The following is a 24786-nucleotide window of genomic DNA, read 5'->3' as shown; positions in this document are numbered from 1 at the left end:
GGAAGAATTTTAAATAAAAGACAAACAGAAAACATTGAATTAAAAAATTATAACAGAACAGGTGAATTAATTAATGATTGAATTAATTATGAAAAAATACAAGATTGATAGAAAAATGTAGGCGTTTTTCAGGCCAAAATTATCAGAGATTACTTTTTAATCCAGCCCTGTATATAGTATTGTTTATTATTATTATTATTACATTATTATTATTGTTGTTGTTATTAATGAGTCCTGTCATTTTTACTAAATTGACTTCTATTATTACATCCAATTGTCCTCATTACAAACGTCTTTTTCAAAAATGGGTGTCGGCCTGTCAGTGTTTATCCTACAGATGTTCTGTACTTCCTGTGAATGAAACATCATCAAATTACATGTTCCGATATTTTCTCACATCAATTTATATTAAGTTTAGTCGCAGCGGCGCGTTCAAATGCAGTTTGCGCGCCACTAAATCCTTAATTTTCTCTCCCAAATATGGACTAGGAATGTCTGGGATGACGTCGTGTGTCCGGGGAATGCGGGGTTTGTAACCACATATATTTAACTACGCCTTCTCCGGTCTGAGGTCCTGGTAGGCATTACACAGGAAGAGAGTCGTGTAGGAAAAAAGAAAAGAAAAAACGGGACGCCCTCCTCGTCTTCCTCCTCCTTCTCCTCCTCCTCCTCCACCTCTCTTGGCGGATAACGGTCTCCAAGAAGTCCTTCAAGACGGACGCAGACAATAGCAGCGGCACCGACACTGTCCGGCACAACTTATTAATGCTGTGCGTGTTGTTGCGCACAAGGAGGAAAACGCTGAAACGCTGAAATTATACATATATATATCATGGAGGATTTGGGTGAGTATTACTGCTGTTCTTCGTCTGAAGCGTACATGTTCAGATATCTGGAGGGGATCTTTGGGAAGGGGTGGTTTGCCCAAACAGAGGAAATAGGGTCTCTGTTTATTCTGGCAATCAGTGGAGTGCAGTTTGCTTTCCGTTTCCAATGAGCCTGTAACATGCCTGTAATATAAAGGGAGTTTTATTGGTGTAAACGGGTAAAAATGAGTAGCCAATCCTTAAATGTGACTGTTACAACTTCTCTGTCAGGAACTGGGCTTTCTCTATATGACATCATCCTGGTCCACAGCAATACCTCTTGATGTAATGCTCCTCTTGAGATGTTGGATGGTTTTGTTATCTTTTTTTATTGTTTTTGGCAGCATTTTCTTTTACCTTTTCAACATGCACACATAGCCTACAGGTAATACAAGATCTCCACTTCTCTATGTCTAGCCCGGTGGTGTTTTCAAGCATGTCCCTGCAAATTTAATAAATTCTTTGCAAATTAGGTTTAAAGGCGGTCCACGGCGGGTCTCCTCATCCATTAATATCAACAAGTCAGGAGAGAGAGAGAGAGAGGGAGAGAGAGAAAGCGAGAAAGCCACATAATGTTTAACAGAGTGTCTTCCATTTTGAAGGCTTGGACGACATGAAATGAAAGAGTGGAGTGGATGAGCATCAGGGAGCGTGATTGTTTTTTTTTCTGTTGATAAAAGATGTTGATTCTTCTCTTTCTAAGAACAACATTATGAGAAGCTGAGTCTTCGTGTTTGGGAATAACTGTGTCAGAAAGGCCCTGAAATAGCTCAGGGCCACACTGCTATTTCAAAAAGCCACAATGAATATATAGAAAGGCCTTTTTGCCTCAGCTGCCCAAGAACTTTTCTTTTTTTTTTTTTTCTTGAAGTCCACTTGAGATTGGGGGGGTGAGGGGGGTGGGGGAGAGATTTGTGCTTTTCGAGCGATACAAGGAGGAATGGCAAGATGTAGCCAAGCACATCTGGGCACATCTGGATCGGATTGTGCACAGTGAGACCGACTTACTGGGTGACTGACTGAGTGTTAGTCAGCCAGTGGCCATGTTTGGGACACTCAGTTTATGCAGTTGTCCGACAGCGTTGTAAGTTTATGTATTGGATCTGGCGAGGCTTTTCGGTGAGACAGACCACTCGTTAGAGAGGCCTTTAGCCAAGACAAACAAGTCGACAGGCAGCTCTAAATATGGTCATAATTCCCATTGAGAGAAGTTCAGCTCCTTATATGAGCAGTTGAGTCTGTAGGAGTGTGTGTGTGTGTGTGTGTGTGTGTGTGTGTGTGTATGTGTGTGTGTTTTAGACAGAGACACAGCAGGGAGGAGGAGGGCAAGTTGTAAATGCACAAGATTTCTCACCGCATGGTCGTAGCAGAAGTGTGAATCATCTGGGTCAGAAGTGACCACAGAGATGAGCTAAGGCATGATGAACTGGTTATGTTTAGATTCAACATGGCACCACAGATGTTTAAAACAGTATTTAACCAGAAGGAATAAGTCTAATCATTTAGTTCAAACATTTATCAAACATCCATGACATCATTCTTAAAGGGTACCAGAATCTGAGAAGCTGAAAGTTAATTTTTTCACAGTTTTGCCACCATATTATAAGAGCTGGATACCGGACGCGAAATGGCGCCTATTCAGTCCAGTAAGAATCGCTCCCCTGGCGCATACGCCAAAAAAGTTTCTAGCTTCCGGGTTTACTTCCGGGGTATACGGCCCACTGAATATTCGCTGTAGTGTTTCCCCTGCTGGCACCACCCGTGAGTTCCCACTCGGCCCATAGACTTTACATTTTGATGATGTCACAGATTTTTAAGTTTAAGATTTTTAACTTTCCTTGGCTCGAGAAAAGTTTTACAAGTATAAAACTTCCATGGATCAAAAATTCATAATATAGAGTCATAATTGACCTTGTCAACAGTTTTACAGACGTCTCTTTTACAATGATGGTCTATGATTAAAGTTCTTTTTGGGCGGCAGGGTGATTTTTTGCTGCAATACTGCAAGTGACCACTGGGAAAAATTGGCTGCAAGGCTGAGCAGCGGCGCCGTATCCAGCTCTTATAATACATCCATGCTTGTCACAAAGTCTATTTCGTAATTTTTTTCTAAATGGAACAAATATAACAATAACACACAACTTATTTAGCATTTATAAGCACCATATTAACATTTAATAAATAATAACAAATTATATACATGAGCCTCCATGTATGGGTGTCCACGGGAGGACTTATGGTAGACAAGTACATTAATAAACACTTATATCTGTTTACAACTACATGATAATGTGTTATAAAAAATAGCGGATGGGGGACTTACAGTGAAGTGTTACTGTTAAGAGTTTTTATTTGAAGTTTGAGGATTTGAGCACACAGTTATAGTTAGATATTTTTAATACACAATACTCACCGCTGTAGCAATAAGTTGTTTAATCAACAGCAAACTAAACTACTTTTGAAAATCAAATAATCATTTGATAGGCAATAGTATTTTTTAAGGCAAAAATGCCAAATGTTTCCTGTTTCCAACTTCTTAAATGTGGTGTTTAATGCAAAACAAGACATCTGAAGATTTGACTCATCTTTGACTGAGAAATTGTAACAGTCATTTTTCACTATTTTCTGACATTTTATAGATCAAATGATCAATTGATTAAGCAAGAAAAAAATCGGTAGATTAATAGATAATGAAAATAATTGTTAGTTGCAGCGCTAAAGGTACTTCACTGTATCAAAAAGCTCTAATTATAACCTTATCAACACAACTTACAGCTGAGGCTGATGGGAAGGTTATTTGTTTGGCAGTTATTTGGTTGTAATCCAGAAGTAATGGACAAGTTAAAATTTTGACCTAATGATGGCGTTACATGAAGTTGAAAGTTATGACCATTCATCCTGAGGGCAGACAGGAATGTCTATACCAGATTTCAAGCCAATTCATCTAACAGTTGTTGAGATACTTCATTGGATATGTGGAAATTTTGACCTATTGGTGGCACTAGTAAAATTATGGGAACACTAAAGTTTCATCCTCTTAGGACAATGAATGTCTGTATAACGTTTCATGCCAATCCATCCAATAGTTGCTGAGATATTTCAGTCTGGGCCAAAGTGTCGGACTGACCAGCTAACAGACTTGTGGCCATGCCACCAGCATGGCTTAAAAGTGATGGATAAATGGTTGAAACATCCAGTTTTTGCCTCTCCGAGTGAGGTGGCACTATGAAAGCAAACATTACCAAACCTACTGAGACCAAACCTAAACATCAGCAATTCCATATTCACCATGTCTTGTTTGAAAAAAATACTGCAACATTATCCACTTTTATCTAAATGCTAGTGTTCACTAACATCCAGATTAAAATCAGTTCAAATAAACACATTTGAAACATGGTGGGTGGTGTCGTTGAAGGGGTAGTTGAGCTCATCTGAGACGGCTTTTGGGGCACATCAGACAAGAAGGACCACTAATCTCTATAAAGGAGAGGTTATATCACTGATATTTTTATCTAATGGCTTGACAACTAATTCAATTAATATAGTATTGGCACTGTCAAAAGCAAAGTGAATATTTCCCTGGTAAAAATAATGAAATTCAACCAAAGCAGCAGCAGTCTGCTACAACTTAAGGGTTGTCTTATTTCATAGGGGCATATATCAACCACCACCCCTTGTAACTCTGTTCCAAGGGGCAAGGGGCACTCGAAAAAAGAGGGGTGGGAAAATAAAGAAATGGGATCGGCCTTTAGACTTTGTAATTACTCATGTTTAGCTCACTTCTTACAAACTGTGGCTCTGGCCTTTAGTCACTCATACAGGGACTTCTCAGCGCTGAATGATGTCATACAGCTGGAAAGCCTAAAAGGCTTGAGCGAGCTCAGTTTCTGGGCAGCTTCCACTTCAGCATAGAGGGAGTGTGCAGGGGGTTGGGGGGGGGGGGGTCGGAAGAGGGTTGGAGTGGACATAGATATCAGTTGCCAAACACTCTTCCTCCTCTGCTTCCTTTCCATCTATACTGGCATGTCTTGGATATAAATGCAGAAATGTTTGTGTGCTCTAATAACCATGTTGACGGGTTATCTCTGACTGTCCTGTCCTCTGACTGATTAGTGTTTTGAGGACGCTCATTGTCCTCCATGTCTTGTCTGACGTGTGGGCAGATTTTGCTGGTGCTGTGTTGGTCACACAGGCTGTCTGTCTCTCTTTAGGAGTGCCTGAACCACCTAACTACCCTCTCAGTCCTCGTATTGTTGTGTTTGGTACGTAACTGTCTGTGCATGTGTTTGTATGTGTTTCATCTCGTCTGCCACTACGTCATGTACTCGTTTGTCCTTGACTTAACCTCATCTGTTCTGTCTGTCATCCAATATGTTTCATTGCATGTTTTTAAAATCTATTCCAACTTTTATCTCTTTCAATTTGCCTTTAAAGCTTCATAAACAAACTGATAGCACCATCAGGGACATCATAAATGTAGAGATATATTATGGGCTAGTAAACTGCCTTTCATTGCGTGTTTTATAATTTTTCTTTCTCTAATTCAGTTTCTTTTCCCTGTCTTTCCCCTTCAGATGCCCTCCTTGCTGATTTGGAGAACACCGGCTCTCCTCTAGCTCGGTGCCCTGTCCTTCTCACCTCTGATCCCCCACAGAATGCTGATCCTCCCAGCCAGGACCCCGCCCAGGCCCGGCCGCCGCCACCCGCCTACACCCCACAGCAGGTAGACAAGCAGCTGCCAGGGATGCATGCATAAAATGCTGTTTCTGACTGCACTCTCCTTTGGATCATCATAACTCTGAGCTTTCTGCCCATACATATGTAATCTCTGAGAATTCCTGTACTGCTTAGCTTGATCGATCATCTGTCTGTTTTGTCTCTCAGACTGTTTCTTCAGCAATGAAGACCTCCCAGAACTCCAACCCAGACAAATTATACAGGTAACCCCCTCTCAGGTTTAACCTTTTAAACATGTAGTGCACAGTTTTCCCTACAAGAATTATATAAGAGTAAAGTATGGAGTACATTTCTGCCAATATGAAAGTTTTCTTTTGCTTTTAGATTAGAGAGAAATTGCCTCAAGACAGAGCCTCTCATTGTGTCTGCATGAGGATATATGCATTCATATCTAGTTACTGTAGAAACCACTTGGAGCTGATATCAGATTAGAACCAAAAGAAATGATCAACAGCTTGTTTTTTTAATCTTTGTCATTTTTTTTCAATTATTGTCAATTGACAGCTTTTGCATTTTAAATTATATTTCACAAATGCCAGTGAGAAAGTGTTTTTAGATCTTAAACCAATGTTATGGACAACTAATGTATGTGAGTAATGGACAGGGACTAACAAAGCTAAAGATTGATGACCAAAGATTAAACCAAATATTTTAATGATATAAAATCAGAATTTTTTTTGTAAATACTGCTTTGGCTGACCTGACTGTCTTGAGCAAGGTCTTTCTTAATCTGTCTGAATGGACCCTGCTACTTGGCTACCATCCTGCACATTAATACACTCCTAAATGTCTCCTCACTCCGCCTGTCTATCTTTCTTACAGCACAGTGTGCAAACCGCGATCTCCACGCGCAGCAGATCCTCCTCCAGCCTTCTCCTCCTCCTCGCTGTTGGGAGGAGGTCTGAGTGAACTGGACCATCTGTTACAGGAGCTGAATGCGACCCAGTTCAACATCACAGGTTAGTTTGTGTGTGTTTACATGTGTCATATTTTTCTAACTCTGAGGTGAATATTTTCTTATGACTTTGTTTTTGTTGTCAGATGAGATCCTGGCCCAGTTCCCTTCTTCTAAGAAAGATGAGAGAGACAAGATCAAGGATAAGGCAACAACATCATCTTCCAAGTAATAAAACTAATCAATTTAATCATATCTTAAGAATCTGTAGAGTGTACTGCAAATGAGCCTCCTACACCGCAAACTACTACACTAGCTTTTAGAAGTAGAGCTACTAAGATAGTTAAATGTTTTAATCATCTAACTCTTGCTATGTCCACAGAGAAAGGTTTTCTGAAGGGTTTGAAATCAGTTCTTAGCCATGGCAGCTTTGCACAGATTAAGTAGTTGTGACTTATTTCAGGTCAAGTTTAGCATCTCAAAACTAATTTGCAGTCTATATGAGAGAGAAAATGTTCTCATTAACTCTGCATGCTGCTCTGTTTTGTGCAGGTTTTACTTTTTCAAAGATTGTTTGTTGCACAAGAAGAGACATCAACATACATTTTGTTAAAGGGGACATCACATGCTTTTTGTGACTCTCTTTCAGTTATATGCTGTTATAACGTTGGATGATGTTAAATATGGTCAAAGTTCCAAAACATGAGGTGAATGTATGTAAAATGCTCCCTGCAAGTCAAAAGCCAGGGCTCTGAACGCTCCATTTGCAAAGTTACCACTACTTCCCCATTGAACGGACATCAGATTGTTCACACATGCCCACAAACAGACATCCGTTCTGTGGCCTTGGTTTCTAAGGTTGTTCCATGGGTTGTTCACATTGTCCACTCGCATATTTCAGATTTTGGCTCAAACATGCACAGATCTATTTGAGAAGTTAATATTTTGAGTAAAGAACGAGAAAAAAAATGAAATCCAAGTACTATAGTTTATTTACGTAACCTCAGGAACTGATGGAAGTCTGCCAAGGGGCAGCTTCCGGGAGCTAACCAATCAGAACAGAGCGGGCTCTTCGGGAGGGGGGGCCTTAAAGAGACAGGAGCTAAAACTGCCTGTTTCGGACAGAAGCTGAACTGAGGGGCTGCATAAAGAGCCAATATAAGATAAGTAAGGAGTTTTTTGACTGTAAATCATACAAATGTATTCCAGTGGAGCCCCAGAATACAAATATAGACCTGGAAATGTGCAGAATATGCCCCCATTAACAATATCCAGTATTCACTGGCTAATTCACTGATTCCATTCTGTCTTATTTTGGATCATATTTTAAGGTAGATCAGATGAAATTGTTTATTTTGTGGGCATGTTAAACAAAGAACTGTCTTTTGTATTCTAGCTCTGCAAAGCCTTCAGCAACATCAGCCACACTGGAATTGGACAAACTGATGGCTTCTCTGTCTGACTTCAGAGTCCAAAGCACAGTAAGTCCACAAAACCGCATGAAAAATGACACAAAGAGCTTTTACCTGTTAACTTTTCAACTATAAATCCACAATTGTGCTCAAGATGTGAGCGCTGTGTTTTTTTTTCCACCATTCGCTCCCAGTTGTTCCAGAATTTAACGCAGCTCACACCAATTCATGGTGAATTCATGAAGACATTCATTTGACCTCATGTTGACTACACTGTTGCTGTGTGGCCCGGCCACAGCAGCAGCACATGCTTCCTGGTATAAATCAGTCACCAGATATGGCCTGAAGATAGAAATTAGTCTTGGTGGAGATATTTTCCAACTACAGAAATAGCTTCGGATAGTTGGAAGTCGGTGTTATAAATCTACATTCGGTGTATAGATCTCCTTTTCACTGAGTCAATGACAAGCATGTGAGCAAAGGAAGTGGTTCCATCATTATAAGTTTGTTTGGTTCCAGTATGTAGTCCAGCTGTGGATTATAAACAAGCCTGAGAAGTTATGGGAACAGAGTTTTAAAAGTGACATTTCACCATAGGATACTCTTTACAATGATCACGATCAAGTTGTAATGTTCAGTACGCTCCAAAGTGATATTTACCCACTTTCATTAAAACTGTCTTATCGGATTTTACTTGAGTGAGTTCCTACATTTCCCAGAATTACTTCAGTGAGACAGCAGAGAACGGCAGTATGAGCTTGTGTAAAGCCAGCCATTTAGTTCCTGATAGTTTGGGTTTGTGTGTAATATCCAGGTGACATCTTTCACAAAATGAACAAGTTGTGGTTGCGATATATTCCATTACACAGTATATCAGCTACTCTTAGGGGACAAATAAGTATTTCTGCCATTTGCCCTTGCAGACTGACTCTCACTGCTGTAATGTTTTTGGAATGATAAACATTTTTCTCCCATCAAACTCTTATCCTAGCTGTTATGGAAATTTCTCAATTACAATCTGACATTTCCTATTTTTGGCCAGTTATCCACAAGAATCTGAACACTTGCAGACAACAGAAGCCCAGAAACACACAATATATCACACTATTGTGTAGCTTTATTGACAGCAGATAGAAGAGAAATACAGGAAAGATGGCCAGAGAACCAAGGTGTCTGGCCAGGATCTAATACAAGGGATGTCGTAATTATATGGGATTTGTCTTAACCACTAGGTTACCAGAACAGCCATTTTACTTAATATGAAAAAATGTTGCCTTTCCAACCTCTGAACTTCAACTCACTTATATTGTTATACACTACATAATATACACTAATCTACCCAGCCAGACTATCTGGATGTCAAAAGCGTTACAGCCAGTCTTTCATGGTATTTAGTTTCAAATTGAAATCCCAAAGACAGATGTGCAATGCCTCATTTTTCTTTGCCCTCTCCCAGCCAGCTGCACCTGTCACTCCAGTGGTCACAGCACCGCAGCAGCAGCAGCAGCAGCCCGTCACCCCACCACAACCCTCATCTGGCGGCTCATTGGACAGCATGCTGGGGCTCCTCCAATCAGACCTGAGCAGACAAGGAGTTCAGACATCCTCAAAGGGAAACTGTTCAGCCTGTCAGAAGCCAGTTGTAGGACAGGTGAGTTATCAGAATCAGTTGTACCTTTCTATATTGGTTATATTGATATTAATAACCAGAGGAATAGGACTGATAAATAATGTTCATTTGATAAAAGTTTGGAATGTACAGTGCAGTGCCTGCAATGGCTTTTGCAGCACATTTCACAATATATGGTAATTAAAAGTGAAATAAATTTGAAGTTTATTCAATTTGACAAAATGTTTAAAATTCAACAGTTTTACCAACCACAATTATAAATTGTATATATAGAACAGCGTCCTATTGTGCAAAGACCTTGTTTGATTAAATTGTGTTCACTGGCAGCATATCCTCTTAGCACAGAGGAGAAGACAAATTGAAACTTAAAGGATAAAGCTGGTGATTTTCTATTTTTTGCTATTGTCAGCAAATCCAATGAAAAAAACCCAAACCAACAATACATTAACAAGAAGCAGTCAAAGCCTGCTAATAGCTTATTCCTCTGTGCCATAGAGCTCCACTGTTGTCCAAAAACACATCAGTGAGCCATGCAGAGGCGCTGGGTAACATTTCATTATGATGAACTGTATTTCATTTTGAGTCAAACCCATACACCATCCTGGGTCATAAATACTCACTAGCGCACCAAATCTGTGGCTGAAAATACTCCCCAACAGTGACCTTTGATAAAAAACTGCTGTTAAAGGAAAGTATTTAGCCTATTTAAAAGTTAAAATGTATTTTAGTGACATGTTAGTGACCCGTTGTTAAAGATTTACAACTTCAGAGGTCAGAAAGTATTGCGAGACAGACTAAAGTTTCCTATTGCAACTTCTAGTTTAATATTCAGCAGTATTTGGATGAGAAGTGTAATATCTTTCATGCAGAGGAGTCTGTCCATTAAGCAATTTCTGTCTGTTTCCTCATTCAGGTGGTGACGGCTCTGGGGAAGGTGTGGCACCCAGAGCACTTTGTATGCACTGAGTGTGAGACAGAGCTGGGCAGTCGCAACTTCTTTGAGAAGGACGGACGGCCGTACTGCGAGTCAGACTACTTCACCCTCTTCTCCCCCCACTGTGCACACTGCAACAAGCCCATACTAAACGTACGAGACTTGGATGTTCATGTGTGTCTGTTACGTAACACTGAGCGTATTCTCGATGAAATATCTCATCCCTCTTGAAGCCATTTGACTTTTTATTCCTCTTTTCATTTAGAAAATGGTCACTGCTCTGGACAAGAACTGGCACCCAGAGTGTTTCTGCTGCGTGAAATGCAGCCGGGCGTTTGGAGAGGAAGGTAATGGGTGGCACATATCCTGTCTGGCTCTAGAACAAAACAGTGAACAGGCAACAGGAGACTGCAGCAGACCTCATAAACACACCTCATTCTAATCAAACATAGACACATATTCAATCACTAATAATTAATTTAATCATCGACTTAACCATTAAATGATGTAGATGTATTGTTTTTCTTTTACACAAGAATTCTTCGTTTATAGTCCTAACAGATTTCTATATGAGTAACATTGCTATAAGTAGCTGCTAACCCCCCTAATAACATTTGATTTGTATCAGTTTCAAAGGAGAGTTAAATGTTTTGTCGCCTAAAATCTGTTATAAAGGCTGTTCCACATTGCCAAGAATTTGGGAGAAACACTGAATCTTTGTATTTTCTTGGCATGAAAATGGCCAAATTTAAACAAGCTCCAAGATAAAAGAAACTGTTAGCCTTTAAAAGTTCAGACCAGTGAAACCTTAAACCGTTATAAACTGATTAAATTTGTTTGAGTCACATGGAACTGGTTCAGACAGTGTTTTCATCAATTTGCATCATCCAGTCAAACGAACTGTGTAAATCTGTGACAATATCTTCCACAGGTTTCCACGACCGTGATGGCCAGCAGTACTGCCAGCAGTGCTTCTTGACTCTGTTTGCCTCCCGCTGTCAAGGCTGCAGCCAGCCCATTCTGGAAAACTACATCTCAGCGCTCAACTCTCTCTGGCACCCACAGTGCTTCGTATGTAGGGTGAGTGTTTCACTGGCGTCCATAAATACTGTTTGTTGCATTTGGCAGATGTTTGCTTGGTGTTTAGCTGCACTGGGAAAAATTCCTGAGTTTAAATCCTGGTGTGTAACATTTGCAGCTCTCGTAGCTTTTCTCTAAGTGAAAGTCACGTAGGTTTGAGACATTACAGGATATATGTTCTATATGCTTCTTATTGTCAACAAATCCCATAAAAAAGATTAAATCCACAAAGATAATTACCATGAACATGGCCATTGTAGTTTATTTTGAGTAAGTGCCAAATACACAGTCAAGGCGCTGAAAAAACTGCTAATACTAGAATAGTGCACTAAATGTGTATTAATCCGCAGCTGAAAATAGACCCCTACAACATTTGATCTATTTACTCCAGTTTGTACCCAGCGTTTTTAACCACTGAGTCTTTTCTTAAAAAAGGAAACTATATTTGTGATCAGTTTTTCCAGATTTATGCCTTTCATAGGAAATGATAAGCTTGGGTCTGAGTGCCACAGACAAGGTAGGGAAGTAGGAAAGTATTAAGAGACAAACTGACATTGTTATTTTTGGTCTTTTCATGGTATTTGCAACAATAACAAAAACATAGACACCACCAGTAAATTAGTCATGACCTGGTATTTGTTTCATATTATCCCCAGACTGGCAGGATACATTTTGGTGGGGAAAGTTACTACAGTCAAGCTGCTTGGTAGCCAACAGATTAGGCTGCGGTTGCACTGGCCAGCTTCCATGTGTAAATGTAACATTGTGAGTGTGAGCAGGGTGTTCCTGAAAAAAGGCACTGCTCTCAGTAAAACTAGCATGTGAAAAAAGTTTTTAAAAAATTCCAGTTTCTGGAAGTAGGTTAGAACTCTAGATGAGAAAGTTGTCATTTCACATGACAGCTTTTTAATTACAGCTCTCTCAGCTGTAACTGGATCTCCCTGCTTCTCTCTTTCCCCGCTCCCGTCTAGGAGTGCTACAGCCCCTTCGTCAACGGCAGCTTCTTCGAACACGAGGGTCAGCCGCTGTGCGAGGCCCACTACCACCAGTCCCGCGGCAGCGTGTGTCAGGCCTGCCAGCAGCCGATCCTGGGCCGCTGTGTCACCGCCATGGGGGCCAAATTCCACCCACACCACCTTGTGTGTCACTTCTGTCTGAAGCCTCTGAGCAAAGGCTGCTTCAAGGAGCAGGAGAACAAGCCCTACTGCCACCCCTGCTTCATCAAACTCTTTGGTTGAGGACACAGCAGGACTTTACCGCCCCCTCTCCTCATCCTCCTTTGGGCCACCAAATGAAGAAGCTGTATGACTCTTGAGTTCTCAATTTGTGTTTTTTTTTACTGTGGGAATGAGGGTGGAGCTGGTCTCTTTCTTGGTTTTAAGAATATTAGAGTTGATAGAGGGAGCAGAATAATAAGAGAATCATCCAACCCAATTCATTTCTCTTTATTTAACAAAAGAATGGACTGCATTTAGACTGGCAGTGTGAAATAGGACTCTAGTATTGGTTAGACAGATACAAAAATGATACCAAATGACTTTGTCATGTATGTGAATCTTTTACATACTGTGTTGATTCAAATTGAATATTGAAAATTGAATTCTTTTGCCAAAGGTAGAAAAAAACAGTATACTGAGAGCATATATTGTTTCAGTGAAGGAAGGAAATCCCCTTTAATATATTTGCTTTATATTACAAAAAGTATAAGTGTCACTGCAATTGCCTTTTATATATTGTATGCTGCCTGCTATATATGTTTTGTGTAACAAACTAAGGTATCATATGTTTAATATCAGATATTTTGCATTATTCTTTCACCATTGCTCTATGCAATTTGCCAAAAACTGTTCCAAAGAATAAAATAAAGTTAAACACAAATTATTACACTGTTTCATGGGTGATTAAATCAAAGGATTAACTGTGAAAATTGAGAAAAGAGGGGGGGAAATTATGCTTTGGGAAAATGTGTTTGTTTTAAGTCCAAAAACCAATTATACCAAGCTAAGTCCTTACAAATTCAGCAGAAGAATAATAGTAACTTTGTGGGAAAAGCAACCTGGAAAAATAACTCTTTTAATTCCAGTATTAACATACAATTTTGCATTTTGCAGGATCAGGTAAGCCAGTTTAAACACGGCACTTTAGGACAATAAACATTTCAAAACACAGTCTATAAAGAACATGAAACAAAGATATGAGAATCAGCAGATGCATAATGGGTGAAGAACGAAAAGTAGATTGAAATGTGTATGAAAATAAATAAAAAGGAGAGGGAGATATTCATGACATAAAGCTAGTAGTTTGATACCATTTTTGAATGAATGTAAGAATTTAAAATAGCCTCTCAGGTCTCCCTCAAACACAGAGGAAATATGTTTCATTTTTAATTTTCTTCATTTATGAATAAAAACATTTCCAAGTCAAAGCTGTGCATTTATGAAAAATATGGATATACTTTCAGGGAGTGACACTAAAAATCATGTCATTGCTACTGAAGGGTGGAAATCAGTCATGTAAGTCTGAGGATTGATGAAGAAATACAGAAAGAAAAATAAATGATCAGTTGCTTCTATATCATCGCTGCAAAATACACAGTTGCTGTGATAAATACCAACTCTTTTTCTCAGAAACTCATTTGATGGAGTCATTAGTAAAGATTTTAAAGTGTATATCTTTTGTCCTAGGTGTCATTTAAGATATTGAGTCCAAATTTGACCCATTACTGTCTGATTTAGAATAAATGTGAGCACTTCTGCTGGATTGTTGCGCCTGGTTTTGAAAATCTTTGTGTATGTGTTGAACCATCAAGAGAAGTGAGGCTGGTGAAGCCTTTAAAACAGATGCAAACTGGGATTGTGTGCATTATGAATACATTTGGAACAGAAGTCCATTGTCATCCATCATTCATTCATTGTTCCATATAGGTGGAGTGGTGAGAAGTTGTAAATAAGCTTCCTAAATCACCTCTAGAAATGTTGCTTCTGCAGAAAGTGTTTTAAATCATCTTGAACCACTAGATGTCACTATTAGCTCACACCTTTTCTCAGAGGAACAGTTTTAAACTCCAAAATGAAGTGCTACATCTTGAAAAGATTTTGAAAAGAACAGAAAGATAAAGTGTAATAAAACACTTTTTAACAAATCCAAAACCCAATTAAACATCCATGAACTAGCACACAATGGAAGCGAAGTGACAGCTGCGTGCGGCGTGTTGACGTGTGAGCGTCTCTGCGTCGCACAGGTGGGTTCATTTAAAAGTTAATGAGCCTCCCTCGCTGTCTGACAACAGAAAGCAGGTAACCTTGAGAAGAGAGTCATCGTGACCCGTCGGCTTCAAGTGCAAAAAAAAAAAGAAAAGAAAAACATCTTCAAAATACATAATGAGTGATTCAGAACAGCAACAAGTAAGTCAGCGTCATTTAGGCAACTTTTAACATCTTTCAGTGTGTGAATGTTGTATTGAACAAACTACAGTCTCAGTTTGGGGCGCACAGCGTGCCAGCTGGTCCCTCTGTCTGGTGCTGTTAAGTTATTTTGCTGCAGTGGTGGAGAAACAATTTCCTTAAATAAGTGAAAAACAGTAAATGTTTAGACGGAATCAACCATTTCCTGACGTTTCACGAAGCTTCTCTTCATTTTGTAGTCATTTTATACTCATATATTGATCTTGAAATTGTTTTATTGGTTTATAAGGCACTACATGGTTTTGCACCAGACTGCTTTTCTGAAATGCTTTTAGTTTATTAACCAGGAAGGCCCCTCAGATCCTCTGGTTCTTCTTTCAGCTGTTCCACAAGCAGAGATGGGGACTCGAGTTTCCACTAATATCGCACACAAAGTGATTAGACTTGACTCGGAGATTTGGGACCAGTGAACGATCTTTATTTTATTTATTTTTCTGGCGCATTAACGTCGAGGAAATGTCATTCCCTTACTCATTATCGTGCGTAACTTTACGCATCTGGTGCGCGCTTCCACAGTCAGCTGCAGCAACAACACCATGGCGAGCACACCTGCAGCTGCTGTGCCATTTGTCAAAACATTTGGCTATAACAGCTTCACACAAGGCCCAAACAAAAGAATCACTAAATACAAGCTTTCATTGTGTGTTTTGTCATACTGTAATAGCCTGTTTAAAATGATCATAGACCAAACAACTGATCAACGCTGAGTCTGTAATGGAGTGATGATAATACAGTACATGCGTTGAATTCCTTAGATATAGCTGTGCAGTGTTAAGATGGCAAGCAGCAGCAGACATAACGCTCATTACAACCATAAGAGACTTGAGACTTGGCTTGGACTTGCAAAAACTGACTTGTGAGCATTTCTGCCACAAATTCCCCCTCATAAAAAAAAAAATGGTGATGATGCTTTCAGCCATTATGCTCAAAGCCTACAGAGGAGCTGAAAATATTGATATTTTTAAACAAACTAAAAACCATCCATTTAGTCTGACTTTTATGTAGTGTTTTATAATTTTATTATTACTTATACTTTTATTATCTTTATTATTGTATTTATTTTGTGTAGTATTTTATTTATATTTTTATTGCTTGTATTATCTTATCTTTTTATTATTTTAACTACCCACCTTTTCTCTTAATCAAATAACATTTTGCTTGTTAATTATTTTGGTGTGCATTAGTCTCTAAATCCATTTTTTACATCCTACTTTTTATCAGTTGCCTGTAAAGCACTTTGAATGATATTTTATTTGTTTGAAAGGTGCTATATAAATAAAGTTTGATACTCTTAACTGTTTTTATTATTATCATTTTATTTCCATATGGCCTTTATCCACCAGGAGGCAGAGAAAGTGTCTCAGCCTCAGTGGCCTGAGAATGGAGAGGATTGGAGTGATGGAGAGGATGGGACAAACATGGACTGTGGGCTCCTGCAGGCCATGGCTGAGGAGGATGAGGAGATCAACGTCTACAATGAGGAGACGTTTGGGATGGGTGTGTAGATGCCTTAATACTCCTCTTCAAATGGGGCAACAGGAGTACTGATGCCAAACTACAGTACACAGTAAAAAAGATAAAACATTTGGGAAATATTCCTATTCACTTTCTTGCTGTGAATAGCACTCTGTGTGTTAAATATGAAGCTATAGCCAGTAGCTGGTTAGCTTAGCTTAGCATATAGACTGGAAAAAGCTTTCTGCTGGACTTCAGCTTGATATTTACACAGACATGACTGGTATCAAGTTTCTCATTTAACTCTGAGCAAGAGAGCAAAATGTTGAGCTGTTCCTTTTAAGGCAACAAACTTTAATACAACTTTGAATGACGCAATTTAACTTAGAGTTAAGGTAACTCATATCTGTACATTAAATTGTTCCCACTCTGAGTTGGTAGTTTATAAATGAGCTTCCAGTTATGTCTGATTGATCATTAATACATTTGTTCTACTATTGTATGAAGGATACTCCAACTGCTTAAAATTACAATATTCGGGTCATTGCTAGCAGCCGCAGTCAATTCAGGATCAATATATGACTCATCTGTAAGGCTGCAACTCACAATTATTTTCATTATCAATTAATTTGCAGATTATTTTTTCTTAATTTATGAATCATTTAGTCCACAAAATGTCACATAATTGTGAAAAAATGCTCATTTTGTTACAAGACTGAACTCAATTTTTTAAGTTCTGAAAGTGAAACCTAGATGATTCAAGTTGACCTGACTTGAAACTGACAAATCTTGTATCTAATTACAATGTATTGATCATTTTAGTTCATTTACCTGATAAGGTTTTGCAGTCTAGAGGAGTCTGGTGTAAAGTAATATGAACTCTGAAGATTTTTGTTTGTAATTCTTTCTCACTTTGCAATGAATAAATGATAAAATGATGAAGATAGAAAGTTATCAGGACTCACTCATTTTTGTTAAAGCAAGTTTTGTTGTTGGTTTGTTGTCGCAACTTTTTTTTATTATTATTAAATGCCGATAAATTATATTTCTACAACCCAACAACTTGTGATCCTTATTCATGCCAAAGAATATAAATTGGCATTTTTTTGGCATTATTACAGTGTAAAAAGGTGTCCTCAGTGTATTTCTGCTTGTATCTGTATCATAGATCTAGATGCACATGGGACCACAGAGGATCCCAGCAGCGGTCTCCTCCAGTTTGGAGAGCCACCGCCTCCTCCACCAACACCACAACCACCACCAGACCTTAAACCCCCATCCCCTCACAGCTCCCCCTCCCCTCCCAGACACCGCACACAGTATCTGCCCCGGCCTCGCAGAGGGAGGGGGCAGAGGGGAGGGCTGGGCAGGGGCCAGATGTTTGAAGACCCAGCTGTGATGAGGATAGTAGAGGGGCGACCAAGCCTCAAGGTGATGCAGATTAATTTATTTGTCTGAAAACTGGGATAAGACAGCTCATAGCAGCTTGTCCTCATTTTGGTCTGTTTTACTTTAAGAGTCTCGACAGTGCCATAGTGGACTGTGGGAACGCCATGTACCAGAAAACCTTTGAAGATGATGTAAGTGTTAACTTACTAAAGACATTTCATTTCTGCCAAACTCTTTGTTCATGCTGCTAATTTTCCTTTTGCTGTTCATTTTTATTTTTTTCCCGTAGTGGATGGTACCATCTTATAGAAAGACCAGAAAAATCTCAGGATCTATACTTCAGGTTCAGATCACCAAAGAACATATGCTATAATATGTATGACAATGGGTTACCTAAACAAACATCTGTCTGATTTTATTCTGTTTTGTAGGACAGTGCTGTAGTGTGTGTGATTGATGGTCACAGAGGCAGAGGTCAGCACTTGACCTCCAACTTCCTGGATTTGCCATATCCTGTCTCTTCCTTCAGGGGCAGGAGAGGGGAACCCAGAGGGCCCTACTTCAGAAGACAGTTTGGCCAAAGAGGCCCCGCTCAGGTGGAGACTTAATTTTACCAAACAAGTGTTTCTTTTAAAGGATTAGTTTGACATTTTGGAAGTGCCCATATTCACTTTCTTGCAGAGTTGGATGGGAAGATTGATGCAGCTCCTGCCTGTCAGTTCAATATGTGGCTGGAGCCAAGTGTTAGTTAGCACATACCTTTAGATACATAGAGCCAGGCTAGCCGTTTCCCAGTCTTTATGCTAAGCTAAACCCATCAGCTGTTGGCTTCAGATTCTTATTTATAGTACAGACATCAGTGGTATCATCTGTCAGCACAAAAATGTCTAATTATTGCTTTTAGGGCTGCAACTAACAATTATTTTCATTACTGATTAATTGATTTTCTTCATGGTTAATCAATTAGTGGTTAGGTCTATAAAATGTCAGAAAATGGTGATAAATGTTGTTTCCAAAGCCAAAGGTGCAACCTCGAATGTTTTTGTCCTGATGAACAGTCCATAACCTGAAGATTGATCGATTTACTATCATAGAAGTCAAAAGACATCAGAAAATATTAATTTCTAGTACTATATACATTTGAGAGGCTTGAACCAGAGAATTTTAGATTTTTTTTTCTTAATGACTGAAAACCATTAATCATTATCAAAATAGTTGGTGATTAATTTTGTCAATCTTTCTCTGGCAGGTACATGCACCCATGATACCAGGATCACCCATCTTCTCACGTCAACCGTTAACCCCACGGCAGCATTACAATCAGGTTTATTCCATAATAAAGAACTATTCTGATACATCAAGTATTATATTACTATATTAAAACTATATTAAATGCATTTACTCAGATTTACTCAGTTATTTTTTTTTTGAATATATCCAATCAGACAGGGGGCTTTATGTATCCTACGAGCCGGCCTTGCCCCTCCACTCCTCGGTCTCTGACTCCTAAGATGATGCAACTTCGCTTCGGTGCCAACTCACCAAGGCCGTCCCCCTTTTACAGCCCCTCATCTAATCCAGTGCAGCATTTCAGGTGTGTGACCACCTCGTATCTTTCATGAATGTTTGATTTGTGGCTTGACATGTTTGTCAGCCAAGTTTGAGTATCAAGTATATTTATAACTTGGCAGTGTTGTTCATCCCTCGAATGTGTTTATATAAAACTCTCATCGACCTGACATTCATAAATCATGAAATCCCCAGCATTACTGTGTATTTACTGGGTAAAGTGGGACTAATGGATAACTGTACCATCTGGATATAAAAGATGCAGCTGTATATCCCCAAAACTGGTGCACAACTGAACTTAATTCTTGATTTGTATAATCAAAGGAAATATTGATACGTCAGTTTGAAATAGATTTATAGCATAACACACTTCAGACTGCAAACTGACGATGGCAGCACACTGAAATTAACTTATTGATTAAACTCTTTATCACACATCCAAGGTATTTATTAGCTAAAAAAAATAAAGTTGCTGAAAGTTAGCTGTGTAGTTGGACTGAATGATAAAAAAGATAAAAATGGAGAAAAGATTTAAAAACAAACTGAGGTAAAAACCATAAATATACTTTAACCTTAAAGAAACTAAACTGAAACTAGGACCACATTCTCAAAGTTCACTGTACAACCTAATGATTGGATTAATTATATTTTTACATAGTAAGTCTGGGCTGGTTTGAGTATTCTGTGATACAAAAAAAACCAACATTGACATATTGAGGTTTTCAAGCTGCGTGCATTAAGATAAATTAACTGTTGTGGAATTTGACACTGGATTTAATTAACACTCTATCTGTTTAATATGGACATCTTTACTAGGCTATGTACATATAACAGGCACTCTATCAGATCTTCATGGAAACTGATGAGGGTTGGTGCTTTTGAGTATGATGTCTTTGTCTGACCCACAGGTACCCGGGTCCAGTCACCCAGCTCCACCCACAACATAAACGACTACTTAGTCAAAAACAGCGAATATTCCAAAGGTCAGTGCTTTTTTGATTTTGAATATATTTTTTCGTATTCAGAATGTTATTAATAAACTAGGAATATGTTTATTAATAGAAAACCAGAGGGCTGGGATCCTTACTTTAATCTGATGACATCCAAAGAGAAGGAGTGGATCACCCGGCTGCAGATGATTCAGCTGCAAAGTGAGAATCCATACCTGGAGGACTACTATTACCAGGTAGGAAATCAAAGCTTTGCTCTAATGTCTCATTATTCATTGTTGCTTTTGAGCCAAATAACCCATCTTTTGCTCCTTTGCTTTTTTTTTGTATTTTCTGTATGATCTAAGAAAATTAAATAAGGGAATGGGATTTCATGACTGGTGTACTTAACCACTGTCACAGGAGTACTATCGACGAATAGAAGCTAAGATGGCAGAGGAAGAGCTGGGCATCAGGAGCAAGAGGGAGCCACCCAAACTCACTACACCTTACATCACGAAAACTGACCACCAGTACACACCAGGTTCTTTTCACCTTTTGATGCCATTTGATCTAATTTGTCTACAGTGGTTATGGGAGTGTAATGCACGTCCCTTTCTGCTTGAATTTGCCAAAAACCTTTTAATGTTATTTAGTCTTTTCTACAGTGGTGTTTTTTTCTCTTTCAGTGGTGCACATTGAAGGCTCTTTGGGTCAAGTTGCTGTGTCCACGTGTTACTCTCCTCGACATGCCATCGGTGCTGTTCATGCCGTCCAAGCTCAGGGTCCACTCGAGGTGACTGTTTTTGAGACAACATTTAGCATCTTAGGAGTGCTTTTATTTGCCCTTCCTGATACTGAGACTGTTTTCCACATTACAGGAACAAAAAGACACCAGACAACAGCGGTTAGAGGTCCTCAGCAAAATAGAAAAGGTATCTGGTTAGTTCTTCTGGTGCAGTGAGATGCCTTGTTTTTTTGTTGTGTGTGTTTTTTTTTCCTTCCAACCTCCTTCCTTTAACACTCAGTCATACCTGTTCTGCCATGCAGCTGTTCATGGTTTTGTTGGAGGTCGAGGAGACGGAGAGGATGAAAACCACAGTCCTGTCTGAAGCAGAAGAAAGAAGGTTGATGGAGAAGACCCAGAGGAAGGTGGAGCACATCTACTCCCAGCTGCAACACCACGATCCCCTGTGAGTTTTATTTATTTATCTATATATGTGAAATATACTGCTACTTGCAAAAAGTGATGTATAAATATTGTTTTGTGTCTAGCTTTTTATATCATAGTTCACATTTTGTTGGATACTGAAATTGAGCAATGAATTTTCTCAAACGTTCTGATGTAGAGATTCAGGAGGAGAGTTTCTTCCTTTCCTACTGGTCTCAAAAGGCAAAAAGCTTCTTGCCCGTCTGCTTCCGTTTCTGAAACATGATTCTGCAATAATGATCCTGAGGATTGTGACCTCTAACCTACCTACGCTGATGAGCAGAGATGCAGATGAGGTAGGGCAGTTCTTCCCAATGCTTTTTCTCAGCATTGTTGTGTTGCAATAAAAGGAAATTAACACGTTTAAAGTATTAACAAAGCTCATCACTGTCACTGTTCACTTTTTAGGCTCTTCCAGTGCTCTACCCATCTCTCCTGAATGTGATTGGAGGCCTGACATTCAGTCAGCTAATCGGGGTCCTCAGAGATCTGACATCATCTGAGTCTCTAACGACATATGAGTCCCTCACGCTGGCGTGTCAGAACAAGGTCTGTGCTCCGTGTTTCTGCATGGGCCATTTTTACTGAAAGGTTTTTTTTGAGACTCTTTTCTTTCTCTTTCAGTTCGGACTGTCCTTACTGTATGCTCTCCTGTCTCAAGGAGAGAAGTTGCTGTCCTCTGGTGTTCCTCTAGAGCCCAGCATCGGTGACTTTGAGACCTGGTGGGGATCTTTAGTCTTATATTACACAAAGGGAGATAATTTTAACATCTGTCTGAGATTGTGAAGCAAGTGTTTCTGTTGTCCTTTAGGACCGACACAATATTCCAGGTGGCGGGACAGCTATCGCAGTGTTCACTGGTGGAGCCACTCGTCATGCCCTCAAACCTGCTCACTCTCTTCTGCCGTTACCTGGACAAGCGCACTGTGCATCAGCTGAAAAGCAACATGGAGTAAGTTTATTTTTTTTACATTTTGATTTGATGCAAGAGGAAGAGATTTTAACACTCTGTATACAAAAAATACTTATTTTGAGAACATGGACCCAAATGTTATTTAATATCTTTATTTAGGTCTGCGACAGGATTCCTGGCTCTTCCATCTTAAGGTGGATGGTAGCAAATGAGACGTTCAGCTAATGACCGGGTTGTGGTGAGCACCAGGGTGAAAGGAGCAGAATTGAAGCCCTGACAAAAATTGCTCAGTGTTCATCATAACAGAAGATATGTAATATACCTGTGTTCAAAATAATTTGATTCTTATTCCTTTTGCCCTTCTCCCTCCTCCCTTCACATTTTTGCACACCCAAAACCTGTTTCCCTTTTTTATTTCCTTTATCTGATCTTTTTACTTTCCTCTGTTTGGTCTCCAGTAGGTTACATCAGTGCAGTTTTCTCTGAAATCACAAATCCAAGTTTTTTTTCTTTAATTTTCCCAAACAAGTGTTTTCCATGAGATTACCATATACTGTAGTTGGTAACTTTGCATTATGTTGTGGATAGAGTTAGTTACTTATCTGTCTTCTATCTAACCACTCAGCATTTACACATTTCCAAATGTTCTATCTAAATAGTAGTTACTTTTAGAAGAAATTTGAGGTATCACTTCCTAAGATAAATGTGTTGGATCAGATATTGGTGACCACGTTGAGGATTGTATAGTAATTTATGATTGTACAGCTGAACCTATGTTGTTTATAATAACCACTATAGAAGTTGTCATGGCATGGCCCATCAACATAAGCCATGCAGTTTTGGGTTTTTTGTAAAAAGGCATGCATTGTGTGTATACATGTGTAGCAATACTAATTATGATGTATTTGATGTAATTTTCCATCTTAGATGCTTCAGTTGTAAAGAGATTTTTATTTATTGTATTCATTTGGAAACAGGAATAACTTAAATCGCACCCTTGTAGAGCACTTGCAACATAAATAAAAAAAATCTTTAAAAATGCTCAACAGTTTGATGTAGTTTGCATTTTAGCTCCAGCCAAGGAGGACTTCACTACATCAGGTACTCCTTCTTGCTTCTGTATATCAGATTTTACTTAAGTCTGGTTTGGGTGGTGCTGCAGTTCTCAGCTGGCTCAAGCTGGAGTCACATTGTTACACCGAATCTCAGTAAGAAATCTGCAGTCCAGATTTCCTGTGTTTTTTCCTTAGGGGAGTTTAGTTTTAACCAAACTAATAATGATGAAACACCAGTGTGTGACATTCCTTAAAGGGAGTTAATGGCAGCAGGACAGCAGGATGATGCAGTATTCACACATGAGAAAACAACAACACAGTCCTGTTGTTTGTATTTACCACTGCATGAGTTGGATGTAATGAATGAATGAAAAGGAGAAATGCAGAAGAGGAAATGAAACTGAAAGAGCATCTGTCTCCATGGTAAATCTGTTAAGTGTTTATTGGTTATTTATTTCTGCTGTAGAACATAACCACCATGAAAGTATCAAAAAACGTTAAACATTTTATTTCTCTCATTCACTGTCTTTATTCTCATTACCACTGCTCTCTTCACTCTTAGCTCGCACAAGTTGACGCAGCTGTGGTGTCTGTGTTTGACCAATCAGCAATGGTCAGCACAACAAACCCTGACCCAAAAGTTCATGTACCCCCCAAAAACAAGCAGACAATTTTAGGGGGATAAAATAATCTTCCTGGAACTTCATATAGTTCCTGGTTCCTTGCGTGGAAACATAAGTAGGCGACCCGAATTCCTCAAAAGGTTCTTACTCCGGGAAAGTTCCTGCGGTGGAAACACAGCTTATCTGGTATATGAGAGGAAGGAATAGCAGAACACAAATATAGTGTCAAATCTAAATGTATCAAGTGCTGTACAGAGCAGAACTCCAAATAAACTCACTGAGATATGGGATTCGCAAAATGCAAGTCAAGTTATGCCAATGACCAAGTGTACTAATGAGAAGGGGGCTGCAGTGAAGAAGAGAGAAATAAACAGTAACAGGTGTGACTGGTGGCAGGACATTGTCATTAATGTGACTGTATGCATAACTTCAGTACTCTGCCAGCACTAATAAGTTATTTAATGTGCCCTATTTCTCTTGACTACTATAATGTTGTTATCCTTTTAATGTGTTTTAGTTTGTCTGACCAAACAGACTATATAAAGCTTAAATAAAGCCTAGTGTGGGCAGACATTTACAGTAATATTTTCTTATTGCCTTCCAGTGAGGCTGGAATATTGGACCA

General features: G+C 39.1%; 2 protein-coding genes across 4 annotated transcripts; both read left to right on the top strand.

Moving 5' to 3' along the window:
* The first annotated feature begins 470 nt into the window (after positions 1 to 470).
* On the top strand, positions 471 to 13438 carry LOC122971627 (transforming growth factor beta-1-induced transcript 1 protein-like). 2 transcript variants are annotated; one of them, XM_044338359.1, is made up of 12 exons: positions 498 to 845; positions 5078 to 5128; positions 5441 to 5589; positions 5751 to 5806; positions 6426 to 6562; positions 6645 to 6726; positions 7895 to 7979; positions 9367 to 9561; positions 10454 to 10627; positions 10740 to 10821; positions 11406 to 11554; positions 12526 to 13438. In XM_044338359.1, the coding sequence occupies exons 1-12, from the start codon at positions 833 to 835 to the stop codon at positions 12790 to 12792; spliced, it is 1440 nt and encodes a 479-aa protein (XP_044194294.1). In that variant the 5' UTR covers positions 498 to 832; the 3' UTR covers positions 12793 to 13438. The 2 variants fall into 2 exon arrangements, with proteins under 2 accessions (XP_044194295.1, XP_044194294.1); XM_044338360.1 differs by lacking the exon at positions 5078 to 5128 and having other exon boundaries at positions 471 to 845.
* Positions 13439 to 14808: 1370 nt separating this feature from the next.
* On the top strand, positions 14809 to 23524 carry patl2 (PAT1 homolog 2). Of its 2 annotated transcripts, XM_044338569.1 has the most exons (19): positions 14809 to 14958; positions 16362 to 16515; positions 17642 to 17904; positions 17991 to 18053; positions 18152 to 18205; positions 18294 to 18458; positions 19112 to 19186; positions 19308 to 19456; positions 20340 to 20414; positions 20494 to 20617; positions 20784 to 20904; positions 21050 to 21156; positions 21242 to 21295; positions 21411 to 21553; positions 21710 to 21866; positions 21979 to 22119; positions 22195 to 22292; positions 22382 to 22522; positions 22643 to 23524. In XM_044338569.1, the coding sequence occupies exons 1-19, from the start codon at positions 14935 to 14937 to the stop codon at positions 22674 to 22676; spliced, it is 2142 nt and encodes a 713-aa protein (XP_044194504.1). In that variant the 5' UTR covers positions 14809 to 14934; the 3' UTR covers positions 22677 to 23524. The 2 variants fall into 2 exon arrangements, with proteins under 2 accessions (XP_044194504.1, XP_044194505.1); XM_044338570.1 differs by lacking the exon at positions 18152 to 18205.
* Positions 23525 to 24786: the final 1262 nt, after the last annotated feature.

This window comes from Thunnus albacares, chromosome 20 (assembly GCF_914725855.1).
Source record: "Thunnus albacares chromosome 20, fThuAlb1.1, whole genome shotgun sequence".
Taxonomy (NCBI): Eukaryota; Metazoa; Chordata; class Actinopteri; order Scombriformes; family Scombridae; genus Thunnus; species Thunnus albacares.
The sequence above is the reverse complement of the archived record's forward strand: the minus strand, read 5'-3'. Positions and strand labels throughout refer to the sequence as shown.